Below are 15372 nucleotides of genomic sequence, written 5' to 3' on the forward strand. Positions count from 1 at the left end.
ATGTCCATCAACTGATGAATGGATAAAGAAATTGTGGTTTATATACACAATGGAGTACTACGTGGCAATGAGAAAGAATGAAATATGGCCCTTTGTAGCAACATGGATGGAACTGGAGAGTGTGATGCTAAGTGAAATAAGTCATACAGAGAAAGACAGATATCATATGTTTTCACTCTCATGTGGATCCTAAGAAACTTAACAGAAACCCATGGGGAAAGGGAAGGAAAAAAAATAAATAAAGAGGTTAGAGTGGGAGAGAGCCAAAGCATAAGAGACTCTTAAAAACTGAGAACAACTGAGAACAAACTGAGGGTTGATGGGGGGTGGGAGGGAGAGGAGGGTGGGTGATGAGTATTGACGAGGGCACCTTTTGGGATGAGCACTGGGTGTTGTATGGAAACCAATTTGACAATAAATTTCATATATTGAAAAAAAATGTAAAAAACAAAAACAAAAAAAAACTAAATAGAGAAACTGTCTCAGGGTCTTGGGAATTATTCCAGTTCCCTATGCCTTATGTGGGAAAAATAAATAAAATTTAACAACCAAAGGGGAAAAAAAAAGATGAAAAACATATGATGAATAAAGGTCATAACTTTGAAAAAAAAAAACTCTTTTTATACAAAATACCATCATAATCACTCTTTACTATCTTATGACATTTTTAAGCTTAGCATCTTTATCCATACATTTGATTTTCCCAGTCTCCCATTCCCGAACCCCTTTATTTTATGAATTTGAAATTCACATGATCTTTCCATGTGCCTTTAAATATCAAACATATAAAAGTTTACCACATGGGTAATTTCTATACCATCTCAGCATATAAAAGAGAATTAACCACTTGATCTGCCATAATTACTATGTCAGTTAATACGTATTGACTAGCTAAGAGTCAGCTAAAAAGGTGTTTCCCAACTCAGCACTTCTTTGAATACTAATAAGATATCATTTTCTGTTAATTATGACAGCCTGCTTTGAATAAATGTTGACTTAATGAAAACTTGAAAAAAAACGAGGTTCTAAGTGTTTCTACCTTGTTAGAAAGTATTAAATAAGATACTGGTCTTTACAGGCACAAAACTAAAACCACCAATGCAGGAATCATACTCAGTTTATGAATGTATAACACACCCAAACTGGAGAACTGCCATTTTACCCTGTAAATTTACTCCTTAATATTTCAAATTCTAGAATTCCCCAGGGAAACATGCAGAAAAACCAATATACCAAAGTGGAAATACTACGATAAACAACAGATCAAGAATGCCTAAAACCAAACGTGAAAAAGCTGATCAATGGTGAACTTCAGGAAAAGTGAAGGAATAATTAGAGTAGGCAGCAAGCATTACCATCACCTACTAAGACTGCCATTTTTTTTTATCAGTATTACCAAAAGAACCTCAAATGAAATGACAAACTGCATTTTAAGAGTGGGGTAGGGGAAGCTATGTAAAAGGGAAAACCAGTTTAATCTTTAGTTTCTTGAGTAAATAAAGCAGATAGGTTGTTCATGATGGTAGTACCGTATGATCCTTTAAACTAATTATGGGAAAAAATTTACTTTTCATCCAATAAGGAAAATAAATGAAAAAAGCAGAATTTCTATAGCTAAAAGTTATCAAACTGTAAAAACTGTAACAGAAACAGAGCATCTTTAGCTGACTGACATGTTTCTAAGTTTTTAGACAGTTTTTTAAAATCACAAAGAAAAACATGTTTAAAGTTACAATAAAGATACTTGATGAAGATATGAAAAGGTTAATCTTTACATTATATAAATATTCATTAACACATGTTAAAAGGCACAGACAAAAATTCACATGAGGGAAATTCACTCCTGAAAATTTACCTTAAAGAAGTAAATCAAATGGAAAAAATATGTAAGAAGACACTCAAAACAGTATTAAAATACTGAACACAATATAACTGTCCAGCAGGAAACTCGTTCATTAAATTGTAGAACAGCTACAAAATACAGTGCAACCATTAAAATTTAAATTACAAAAATAAAAGAATGACATGAAAAATTCATAGAACATAATGTTTGGCTAAAAATACATACAATGCAACAGCTGATATAAAAAAATGTGAAATTATACATAATTAGAAATAAACATGGAAAATAAAGAGCCTCTTCTTGGGATGATAGCACTGTAAGGGATTTATCTAAACTCCCACTGTCAACGTAATAATATTGTTAAAATAAATCTGTTTTTTAAAGTATTCTAGTTTTTGGATGCCTAAGTTCACAGGGCAAAGATGGAAAATAAAAAGAGGAATCAGGCAAGCAAAACCACCCACTGTGAAAAGGAAACCACTTTTATCACTCTACCTCGGTGCCGTTCGTCTTCAGCAACCATCCTCTCAAAAACAACAGTAACAACTTGTCGCACTGTAGCAGCAGCTGTATTATTTGTAATATTATCTTTTGTGAAGTGTAGTCGAAAACAAAGAACAATTGCCTAAAAGAACAATTTTCATTTAGTGTGAAATAAGATTGAAGAACATAATAACTATTTGTTTCATTAGACATAACCCAAAACTAAATAATTTATGTTTGGCCGTTCCAATCACAGATACCAGAAGTCCCACCCTCTTCTCTTATACAATAAAGCCACAAAAATCCTTGGATTCTGAAATAATTCAAACTGTGTAAATATACAGCCACATAAGATTTGGTTAGATAATGTGAAACACACATTTCACAACTTGGTTCTTTTTTTTTTTTTTAAGTTTATTTATTTATTTTGAGAGAGAGAGAAAGACCAGGGGAGGGTCAGAGAGGGAGGGAGAGAAAGAATCCCAACCAGGCTCCATGCTGTCAGCACAGAGCCTGACACAGGGCTCAAACTCATGAAACTATGAGATCATGACCTGGGCCAAAATCAAGAGTTGGCCGCTTAACCTAAGACTGAGCCACCCTGGCACCCCACAACTTGGTTCTTTTAATATATGTATAAAAATGTGTTATGCTTTTATTTCCCCAGAATGACTTGTTTTGCAAAGAACAAGTACTCAAAATTTGTTACATCACTAAGTCACTTGGAGAAATATAAATAGGCTAAACACATAAATGAATAAAATGATAATTTTTTAAAAGAAGTCATTCTTTATTTTTAAAAATCAACTTCAGGTTAAGTTATAATTTATATACAATAAATTCTAATCCTTTAAAGTATTTAATATGATGAGTTCTTTTAGTTATATTCCCCCATGAAACTACTGCCACAATCAAGACACAAGACAGTTCCATCACCCTAAAACTCTGCTGATGCTCCTTTGCCCTCCACATACTCCTCCGCGCTTGGCCCCAGTCAACCTCCTGGTTGCCTTTTTCATTACGGTAAGCTGGCATTTTCTACAAACACAGTCATCATTCAGTATGCACTGTTTTTTGTATCTGGTTTCTTTTACTTGTAATGTTTGTAAAATTCATCCATGTTGTTCTCTGTATCAGTAGTTTGTACTTTTTTATACCTGAGTAGTATTTCACAGTATAGGTATACCAATATTGTGTTTATCCATTCATCTGCTGATAGACATTTGAGATGTTTGCACTTTTTAGCCACTGTGAATAAAGCTGCTGTGAACATCAAATACAAGTCTCCGTAGAGACGTGTTTTCATTTACCTTGGATAAGTAACTAGAAGTAAAAAGGCTAGATCATACGGTAAATATAAGGTTAAACTTTTAAAGAAAATGCTAGTTTCCCAAAGTGATTTTACACACCTTACAAAATTTTACAATTTTAGACATTTTTTAATGTTTATTTTTGAGAGAGAGAGAAGCAGAGAGGGGGGCGGACAGAGGATCCAAAACGGGATCGGTGCTGACAGCAGCAAGCCCGATGCAGGGCTGGAGCTCATGAGCCATGAGATCATGACCTAAGCTGAAGTCAGATGCTCAACCGACTGAGCCACCTAAGCACTCCTACAAGTGAAATTATTTTTAAAAGGTGAGAAGGAAGAGTTCTTACAGGGAAAACTCAAAGCAATTCGGGAGAATACTGATAACCCCAAACACATTTTTTTCTCTCAGTTTCCTATTCTTCTATATTTTTCTGCTACTTTTCTCTTTTCCTATTCATGACTAAGCCTGTCAGCTATTCCCAAAGGACTCTGTTCAATCACCTTAACCTGATTTTAACTCTAACCTGAGGAAAATAAAGCATTAGTGGTTTTTTTAACATGCAATGTCCATTATCACAAGAACTACAGGGAAGTTGCTTTCAGTACAAACGGTACTAGGCTTTCCTCTTTCAGGGAGCTTATTCAAATACTGTCTCCAAAGCAATTATGAACTTTGACCACAGGTTTCCTACCTTAGAAAGTGCCTCATCATGAACTACCGTATTGGTTGTTAAAAGAACAAGAACTGTTTGAAGTAGCTTAAGTTCTTCAAGACTGTTTTCCATTAGCTGCCAAAGCATATTAATTATATTTCCAGCTGCAGTCTGTAAAATAATTATTTGAATTACTGTCAGCAAATAAAATATAAGGTTTTAGGTCCCTAAATAAGAAAAGATGTACAAATATTACCTCACTTGGAGAGAAGTTCTTGGTCATAATAACAAAACCTATGTTTCTGGATCTATAGGTCAAAACACATCTTTCAACTAATCTGAGATTTAAACTAATTTTTTCTCAAAAAATAAATTTCTTTAAAATGTACCATTTGAATATATGCAAACAGCAGCATGCAGTTCTGAGATGTCTAGTCAAAAAAATCAAAGCTCATTTCTACAATATGGGTATATTTCATGTGGACATTTATAAATATAGTCATGCAAGTTAATTGAGACTGAGTACTACTGTTTCATATATTATTCCCTTTACAATGTCATAAAAAAACAAAATGCAACTCAAATTAACAAAACATTTATAAACTCAATTAAATTGGACATCATTTAGAATGCTGTATTAAAGGCAAAAGAATGTATCGCTTCTATTAAAGTACCTTATGGAGTACCACAAAGTTAAAGACCATTGCACTCGAAAGCAGGATGCAGATAGACCGCTGAAATGTTTTTCAGTGTTGTACTATCATAAGGTAATTAGAAACCACTGAAATTAATGAACAACAAATTATCACTTCAGATAATATAGCAAAGTCATCATTTTTCCTTTTTAAAAATAAATATTTTCTCTTATGTGGATCCTGAGAAACTTAACAGAAACCCATGGGGGAGGGGAAGGAAAAAAAAAAAAAAGAGGTTAGAGTGGGAGAGAGCCAAAGCATAAGAGACTCTTAAAAACTGAGAACAAACTGAGGGTTGATGGGGGGTGGGAGGGAGGGAGGGGAGGGTGGGTGATGGCTACTGAGGAGGGCACCTTTTGGGATGAGCACTGGGTGTTGTATGGAAACCAATTTGACAATAAATTTCATATATTGAAAAAATAAATAAATAAATATATTCTCTTCAGTGATACTGATCTATAGTACTCAATGGTGTCTTCTTAGTCATGACATGACAAAATGCACTTCATCTTTATTCATTATTCATGAGTGCTTAATAGTGAGAAAATCTGGTGATCTTTTAAAATTAAGCCATGTCCTTCAAGCACATAAATTGTTTTACATTAAATTATCAGGTATACTTCATTTTCCCCTAATGAAAACTCCCGATTTGATTCTTAAGTACACAGTTTAAATTAAGATCTTCACATTACCTCAGACACGACTTCATGGGACATGAGTCTCTGAATGGCGGCCAAACACAGCTGAGTAATCTTCGGCTCCTTGGTTCCACAACCCATTAGGAACGGCTGAACAACCTCTGAGCTGTTCTCTTTCAAAGCTTTATTTAGAACACATATAAAATAAATTATTAAATCTAATTCATAAGTAGAAATACTTTTATGTATTTACAACCAGTAATAACAATCTTAATAAAAACCACTTTATGTAAAATAAATGCCAAAACAGAAATCAAATAATAAGAGTTAAAATACTTCAGACAGATATTACAGACTCTGTATCTTAACTACCCCTTAGCCTCAGCTTTCCCATGGCCTTCTCCTAGCACTGTTTTTTGATTTTCCTTCATCTCCTGCTGCAAACTTTTTAAGGACAACTTCTCAGAAGTTCTATCCTGCCTCAGAGAAGCCCTCTATTTCTTCAACAGTGCAGAGGGAGAAATATGAATAAAAATATTCTAGAGCAGAAAAAGTAATTAAAAATAGTATATACATCATCCTCATTACCCTTCTGAATGTTCAGAATCTCCACACAATCTTATTACATGCTTTGAATTTATAGAGCCCTAATTTCTTCTTCAAGAAACAAACTCATTAAAAACAGTAACATTACTCCTCTTGTTACTAAAGCATCACTTTAAATTAATTGGATGCACATGCTATAATGCCAAATCTTAATTTAACCCCTTCTACCAAGCCAATTCTTTCAGAAGTTTTAAAGTGGTAACAAAAATCTAAGAAGTTAGAAAATGCACAAAACCAAAAATTAAATTTACAAAGTGAAATTAAGTCAATACACACTTAACGGCTATACAGAGATGAATGAGACAGGTCTGCCACCCTCAGAGAATTTAAAAAGACAACATGGGATTCTAAGGAAAGAGAACATTAAACTTATGTGTTTGGCATACGGTTCTCAAAGGTACAACACCCATCAATTATTTTTTGAGGTTAAGAACTGTAATGAAGACATACAAATCTGAGTTTTAACATGTTTTTCAAAAGAAATTGTTAGAAAGTCATCCACGATCACATTAAAAACGTAAAAGCAGTGTTAACATTAATTTCATCATTTAAATCCCCACCTTTTTCTCCCAAAGCTCCCATTATAGTATGCTAAATAAAGACCACAATTTCCTACAGCATACTCTGCAAAGTCCTTCGGTATGCCAGCATAAATTACTGACTTAAGACAGCTAAGAGATGGCAAATATGACTGGCAAAGAACAGTGTTTCCAAAAGGGCTCCCCTTGCCTTATTTCCTTGATTTCCTAGGCATAAACGTTTTGATTCAAATCAAGACACAAGGTACCGTAACAATGTCTCAAAACATTTCTATGAATGATTAACAGAGGACAATAAAGCTCAAAAAATACTATTCTGAAGCAGTAAATATCCTACCATATTCAATCCTGCTGGAATTGCTGAAGTGTGAGGCTACCCCAACTCTGCTGAACATGCCTAGTTATTAAATGCCATTTAGCAAATAAAAGTTTTCAACAGTAACAAGTTGCATTTATCATTTTTATGATGTTAACATGTTTCTCATCTGAGTATCATAATAATCATAGAGAGTTTTTAGAGCATGATTTGGCTCAAGTGCATAGTAAGTGGTAAAGCCACATTTTGAAAACAGGTCTTCTAACTCCTGGTTCACTATTCTTCCCACAACATTATGCTGCCACTCTTTAAGGTAAACAGCACTTAAAGCAAATCAAAGTTCAAACAGTTACAAGTATCTCAGAGGAACCAATGATCTCCACTTTCATGCTGTCTGCCTGAAGTCTTCAGGTAAATGAAGGAAAAGAAACTGTCCTCATAGAAGGAAAAAAAAAATGTACTTTCATAGAGTCTCTGATGGAAGTGACTTCAAGACACATTCAACTGTCACACAGAAAAATCAGTGCCAATATTAATTCTGTCAATTAAACTGATACAATGCTTTATCATCACTTAGAATTGTTCCTCACAATGTCATCTATCAAGGCCATTGTATTCCCTCGTTTCTGGTAACAGTCACTCTGACAGGTGTAAGGTGATATCTCACTGTGGTTTTGATGTACATTTCCCTGATGATTAATGATGTTGAGCGTCTTTGCATATACTTGTTGGTCATCTGTAGGTCTTCTTTGGAAAAATGTCTATATAGATCTTCTGCCCATTTTATAATCAGATTGTTTGGGATGCCTCACTTCTTGAAAGAGTACTTCCCTATTGTCTCTGAGATCATCTTCTAAGCCAGTGTCACCCATTCTGCACATTTTGATGCTGGTGCTTTTGTGACCTTACCATTAAGATGTCAACAGAAAATTTCTGTACAACAACTAGGGTGACAGTTTAAATAGCAATTAAACTTACAAGTTATCAACAATGCACATAACTCAAATGACATTAATAGTAATATGAACCTATAAACAAGTTCACATTTGCACCGTAAATGACAGCTACATACTACCTGGCCCACAATGATTGTAAGATGCCATCAACTGTAAGATGTATATCAATTTGGGCAATATTAAAATGTGAAAAAACAGTGCCTCTTAGAAAGAATAACATAAAGTGAGTTTCAGCAAAACGTTGTATATGGGGGCAGTCACAGTTACCCAGGTGTCTCAAGTTAGGATAAATTAAAATAGTATTAAAAATATTTTTTATGAATTTTATTTTAATGTAACAAAGAAATCCAACATCCATCTCTTGCCTCCTTCCCATTCTTTCTCCCAGTTTATATGAGAATAAAATAATAAAAAAGGATGTTTCAATGTTATCAGAATAAATCAATAACAAAAAAAATACAACGTATTGATGTGTTTTGTCTTTTGAAACACAGTGTGAAAAAAATGTATCTACCATATCCAGATCACAATGCAGTAAGACAGAAATCACAACAAAAAAAAGTTAGTTTTTTTTTTCTTCTTGTAAAAGTGATAGTAGTCTTAGGAAACAGAAATTAGCCTGCTCTTCTAATTGAGAGATAGATGCTCTTTATATACAATAATTTTAATGACATGTTATTTTAAATACAGCTTTATATAAAAACCTTCCTACGGGCTGAGACTTTAGAAATCATGAGGAAAAAGCTATATAATGATATAAAGACATCTTGCTTTAACTATTTTTTAAACTCATTCCAGGAAATTAAGAAGAAAAGGCTCAACTCTTTTTAATGAAAACTCTCTATTTCAAATTCCTTCAAAATATAAAGACAGGCTTTTTAGGGGGTAAGGAAGAAAAATTTATTTTTTTTAACCTAAGTCCCTTAATAAATATGACTCCTTTAATAGAATAACACTGTTGGATAAATGTATTTTATTTCCAAATTTTATAACTGTGAGATCAAATGATACACTTTCACACACCTGAAAGAGGTCCAGCAGGTCCCCATATCCTAGGGGTTTCCTTGCTCTGAACAGTTTCACTGCATAATTGTAGTTTTTATCCTGGAAAGAAAGAATTAAACTAGGATACCCCACTATGAATCACATTAATAGGGGTTAATAAAAGTTTCATCATGATAAATTTTAATGGTCATTAAATAACAAATTATAATTCTTGTGAAAGAAATAAAATATGATGTAGATATGATTGCTACCCTCAAAATCCCTTAAAATTTAGTTATGGGAAAGACTGATATTTCTAACAAAATTTAAAAAAATTTAATGGTTCAAATAGTCTGAAAATACTTTAAATGAGTCAAGAATCGAAGGACAAATAAAAGTATGGGCAGTTTCACATTAAAAGCACATTATATGAAAAGGAAGGATTATTTAAAAAATGATGCTAGCTATTACAATTGGTTAGTAATTTTACAAATGAAAAAAGAATCTAGGTCCTCACATCACTCCATATATTATTAAGAAAAAATCAAACAAAAAAACTAAAAGAAAATAAAAATGACTATCACTATGTGGAAGGAGGACTTCCTAAGTGGAGAGCAACAAATCAGAAAAATTATGTTATGTAAAAATGAAAAACATCTCAATTAAAAATTAAAAGGTAAATGACCTGCAGGAAATACAAACATGATGGGAAGTTAATACCTTTGCTATAAAACAGTTCAAATAATATAAGAAAAACACAAAAACTGAAAGAAATAAATGTAAAATGAAAAAAGGAAGTTTAATAACCTCAAAGGAAAATGTTCAATATTAAAAAGAAGTATCAATTAAAATAAGAAGTCATTTACCTGTTCAATTCCCAAAAACATTTTTTAAAACAATAACCAGGCAAGGATGTTATAAAAATACACTCACCTATTACTGCTAAAGGCATAAACTTTTATCAGAAAGCACTGTGGTAACAAATTCCAAGAACCTGTTCATACCCTGTGATTTAATAATTTAATTGCTAGAAATTTACCTTAAAAAAATAATTCTAAATACTGAAACATGCCTCACATAAAGGAATGGTTAATAAGCTACAATCACTGGCTAAAAAATATTATGAAGCAATTAAAAAAATACAAAAGATACCATCAAAAAAAGTATTTATGATATAATAAAAGGCAGAATACAAATTAAAGTTTTTAAAAGTTTAAAAAAAATCCAAGGAAAAAAGAATAAATAAGAACACATTATACCATAGAGAAACTATGTAATCTCTCTCACCCACTAGGTTAACCTGCACACAAGGCATTAGTTACAGCCCCCTCGGTCTTCTAGCCTGGATTATAGACACCACCTACCAACAGACCTCTACTTTACTGATGGTACATTGAAATACACCTTGCACACTGCTGGGCGAGTTTACATAAAAATGTTAAAATGAATGTGTCACTTCCTTGATTCAAACTCCTTCCATCCAGCAGCTCAGAAAGTCACACAATGGCAATACCTGAATAGTGTATCCACATAGACCACACTGTTTTATACCTCATATATTTAAGTAATCTGCTTTACTTTCCACTTCTATACCTTATTTGTTGGGCTAACTCCTTTTTAAGCTTTGAGACTCAGCTTAAGATTCCCAGACTGGGTTGGGTGCCTGCCTTCTCTATGTTCTCATAATAAATAAGCCTGTCTATACTTCCATCTTGGCATTTACCACCACACTATGAAAATTCTCCATTTAAAGTCTGTCTCCTTCATTCTTCTGTTATCTGGCTGATATGAATGAAGTATGACAAAATTCATCTACTTGAATCATCATAACATGTAAAATTATGGCAAAGACTGAAAAGTAGAAAAACACACTAGAGGTAGCACTGACAGACTTACTCGCATTTTGGAATGACTCACTCACTATTGGCCTGCGCTAAATGAGGGCTTACTATTTCCTATGTAATGTGCTAACTTCTAGCAATATAAGGAGAATAAGATATTGATCCTGACCTCAGGAAGTATGTCCTCTAGAAGAAAAAATTTCTGGCAAAGGACTTCAAAAGGCAAATGGAATGAAAGGCAGGCACAAACACACTTTTCAAGTATATTTCTTATATTTCCATATAGACTACAGGTGAGTTACACTACTCATCTTTGTATTTCTTCCAGTGATTCTTACATAATTCTTTCCTTATTAAGAATATATTATGATATATTCTCTAGATATTTGTAAAATATCACAAGCATATGTATTGCTAAAATAGAAAATACTAAATAAAATCAGCAGATAAATTACCTTTTAACATCAGAAAAAAATTCCAAAGTATATTGTTCATTGCTACTTAAAGATGTTTTAGTAACAAGACCATGGAGATATGAAAAAGATGAGGGAAACTGTGTGAGAAAAGAACACAAATCATACACAGTGATCATCTACGTAAAAATTCTATTTGTATACTGACTGTGGCTGAAAGCAGCCATAGGTAGATGTAACCACTACGGTTCTGAATATGGGTTAAACACAATTTTAAGATATCACAACCTCGTTGGTTTCGTTGTTTCAAATATTCAAAAACAGATTCTCTGTTTATGTAATTTTTGTATAACACAAGCCTTCTCAGTCAATTTCAAGTATACCGTAAACTGGCTTAATAAAAACATTTGTAATATATGGTAGTCAAGTGTCAGGTTAAGGCATTTGGCCTCGTAAGTGAAGAACTGGATGTTGCTATCTCTCATTTGCAGAGTTTTATCTTGAAAGGAAAAGGAAATGTGGAGATAATGATCTGTATATTTGAATCAATGCTGACATTACCTGGCATAGCATTCCCACTTATGTCAGCATTCATGACAGCAGTGAAAACAAAGAAAAATAAACATTAAAGGAGGATGCTTAAGAGACGGGGAGATGTAAAGCAAAGATTTATTCTGCAATGTAAATAACCTTCCCTTGGAAAATAAATCTCAGAAAACTAAAATTGGCTAGAAATCTGTGCTAAGTATCACTGATCAGACTAGTTGATCCTAATTAAGGATTCTGATTTTTATAGCAACCCTTTGTATTTTTGGAATATGTAGAGATATCTGAGAATTCAATATCCAATTTCATTTGAGATTCCTCCATTGTTTGATATCTTTAACATCCATGAGAGCACAAAAGTAGTAATTTACAGTCCCTACCACCATAGAGAAGTAAACACTTCTCAGGAAATGAAATTTTTTAAAAAGTCAACTAAAAATTGTTTTTAGTGTTAACTATACTCTAATTAAGCAGTTTAGAAACTATATATTGACTAAACTCTTTCCTTGTTCTTAAGAGCCCTTGATTTTCAAGATGCTAGTGGTCTAAAAATGTATACATTTTAAAGTATCAGTTGTTATACTTGGTAAAAAATGCTAGGAAATAGTGTAAATGCTAATACAGTCCTCAAGTACATGGCCCTGGAAACTATGGACATTAAAGCATGAACTATTAATTGTATGCGCATAAAGATTTGTTTTAGTTTGATTTGAATACAGCTAATTGAATTAAAATGCAATTAATAGCCCCCTATATATTAAATGCATACTGAGACAAAATTTTTCTTACTCCTCCTTAAGATTAACCAATTAGACACCTTACTTTAGTATAGAACTCTGCACCAGACAGCAATCCTCTGAAGAAATCAGTCTCTTTTTAAAATTTTCCATCAACTACAGACCCAATGAAAACTTCCACTGTTGGAGAAATGATTAAAGACTAACCATGATATTAGCAACTATGGTAGCAAAAGTTATTATCTGTAAGGATATTCTAATACGCCTGGCCAACTTAAAAATATCCAGATCATAATTTATCTTTAAACATTAATGTCCTCACAGTTGCTAAATCCACCCAACATGCATCTCCCAAACCCACTAGCCCACCCTCCCAATCCAACCACACCTACCTTTGCCTTTACCCACCACTTTCACTATACCCCTTCTCAAAATGCACACAGAGCATTATTCAATGCTGTGAATAATGTTATGAAACTATATGGTGTTTTGACACAATGTTCAAAATCAGAGAAGAAGCTGTGAGAAACAGATGCAACACAGGAGAGCTCACCCTATGGGCACATGTCCAGCAAAGCTGCAAGCCTAAGTGAAATCCGCCTTCCACCCTTAAACTGCCCCCCAAAAGTCTTCATTTCATTTTGTAATAGTCTTTGAAATTCCACCAATTAGAGCTTTTCTGGTATCCTTTTTTAAAAATGTAAAGAGATTTATGAGAGTTAGAGAGATTCGTCACTATTTGGATTTTGGGTAAATTAACTTAATAGGACTATTTTTCTCCTGTAACCAGCTGAGACTAATAGCACCGCTGGAGCTGGAAATGCAGAACGAAGAATCAGTGAAGTAAGCAATGATTAAGTATAAACACCTGGGAGGGAGGGGCTAGTGTGGAAACCTCACATTATCACGGCAGCATACTGTAGCAGGAAGAACATGCCCTGGATTCTCAACAGCCAGGGGCCTCAGTCTAGTTCCACCATTTATCATATGACCTTAGTCAAGTAACTTAATCTCTTTGCATATCGATTTGCTCTACTATAACATAAAAACATTTCCCCACAAGGTTGTCTTTTATAAGACAAAGTGGCACGAATGTCTCACATGTAACAGATTCTCAGAAAATCCAGTTTCCTTCTTTTCCATGTTCATTACAGAGGCAAGAACAAGAAGGCACCAAAAAAAAGTAACGAGTAGACTATCAAAAGAGTGCCAAAGACAACTCTTAAAATTCCTCCTTGAAAACCAGGTTCAATCACGAGAATGTAAGAAAACATTTTCTTCTTTCTTCCACCCTACTCCCACTCTTTCTTCATGACCATACTGTCTTAGTCCTACGATTCAAAACTCATATAGTACTACTAAATTTATAATGCTACGCTATCACCTGTTTATATTATACTAAAGATAAAATAGATCTTGGAAGGTGGACTGAGAACCAACCTTTTATTCAATTCAATACAACAAATATTAATTGAATGCCTTTTATGGGTAAGGTGTGTTTTAGGTGACTGAGAAGTGGAGGAGAATGCAAATCCTTGCCTGTAAGGAGTTAGTAGTTTAAAGCTTTCTAATTTCAGAGAATTTTATAACATTCATCCTTGGCAAACCCAATTAGTTCATAAGTTAGGGACTTTTACATATTCTTTATCATAAATAGCATGCCAGGGCACAGAGGAGAGGCTACAGAAAACTGTTGGCTGTTTTTTGTTGTTTTAAAGTGTGCACTTTTACTATTAGTGAAATTTTCATTAATTGTTGAATTTTTAATGCAAAAAATTACCTGCCAAAATTTCGGTGTTTCGTGCAGCTATTGTTTTAACTTTTATTATTCCTGATTCAGCAGCCTGTAAGAATAAAAATAATTAGAACATAAAACTTACTATCAACATGGATTAGCTAGGGAAAGAAATATATATGATCACTGTTACTTTTATTTACAAAACTTCAAATACTAAAGCCTAGTAGTGCCATATACATTATAGGTCGTAAAATATGATTCATTTGATTGTTCACACGCAAGCTCGGCACTACAGCACGTCGCCCTTCTCTGCCTAAGGCACATCTAATCCCTCATGAATTGAAGTGTTCATAAAATATAAAAATAATAAACAGAAACAAAGCCTAATAAAAAATTAGGTTTCTCTTCCCCATTTCATACCTCCTCCGACCATTAAAAAAAAAAAAAAAAAAAAGCCAAATACCGCAAAATCCAGTAAAACCTTTTTGGATTCAAAGACACTGAATAACCAAGAACTTTATTATTACTTTTAGTTTACATTTTTTAAACAACCATTAGATTTTTATAAGGTACCTAAAACGCTTCACGAGAAGTATGTTTAGTGGGCAGTATTTGGAAGTTATATAGCATTTTACAAAATGCCACAGAATTGTGCTGTCCAATACAGTAGCCATTAAGCACTTTATGTGAGGTTAGTCTGAACTCAGCTGTATTCTAAGTATAAAATACACAGATTTTGAAGACTTAATATGGAAAAGAAATGCAAACTATCCCTTAAATATTTGCACTGATTAAATGTTGAAATAATATTTTGAACATATTGGGTTAAATTACATATTATTAAAATTAAATGCCCCTGTTTCTTTTTACTTTTTTAATGCAATTTAAAATTACACATATGGATTACATCTGTGGTCCACATTTTATTTCTACTGGACAGTGCTGACATATAACATTGATATATAACTTCCATCATAGAAACTCAGAACATTTTTACTAGCAAGAACCATGCCTATTTTATACTTATACTGGTCTCCAAAAATAATATATCAATATTCATAAGCTATATATCTAA

At 33.2% G+C, this 15372-nt stretch overlaps 1 protein-coding gene across 5 annotated transcripts in view; it reads right to left on the reverse strand.

Annotated features, from left to right (window-relative positions):
* MON2 (MON2 regulator of endosome-to-Golgi trafficking) overlaps window positions 1-15372 on the reverse strand; it is a 118931-nt gene that overhangs the window by 89354 nt on the left and 14205 nt on the right. For 4 of the 5 annotated variants that reach the window (XM_086712922.1, XM_025927061.2, XM_086712921.1 and 1 more), the window contains exons 2-5: window positions 14340-14403; window positions 5676-5803; window positions 4328-4459; window positions 2339-2468 (exon numbers count right to left, since the gene is read on the reverse strand). In XM_086712922.1, the coding sequence (XP_086569048.1) occupies window positions 2339-2468; window positions 4328-4459; window positions 5676-5803; window positions 14340-14403 (454 nt within the window). Of the gene's footprint in view, window positions 1-2338; window positions 2469-4327; window positions 4460-5675; window positions 5804-9061; window positions 9143-14339; window positions 14404-15372 lie in introns of all 5 variants that reach the window. The other variant, XM_086712923.1, reaches the window with a different exon arrangement.

Source organism: Puma concolor, chromosome B4 (assembly GCF_028749965.1).
Source record: "Puma concolor isolate L17-30 chromosome B4, mPumCon1.1.hap2, whole genome shotgun sequence".
In the NCBI taxonomy this organism is placed as follows: Eukaryota; Metazoa; Chordata; class Mammalia; order Carnivora; family Felidae; genus Puma; species Puma concolor.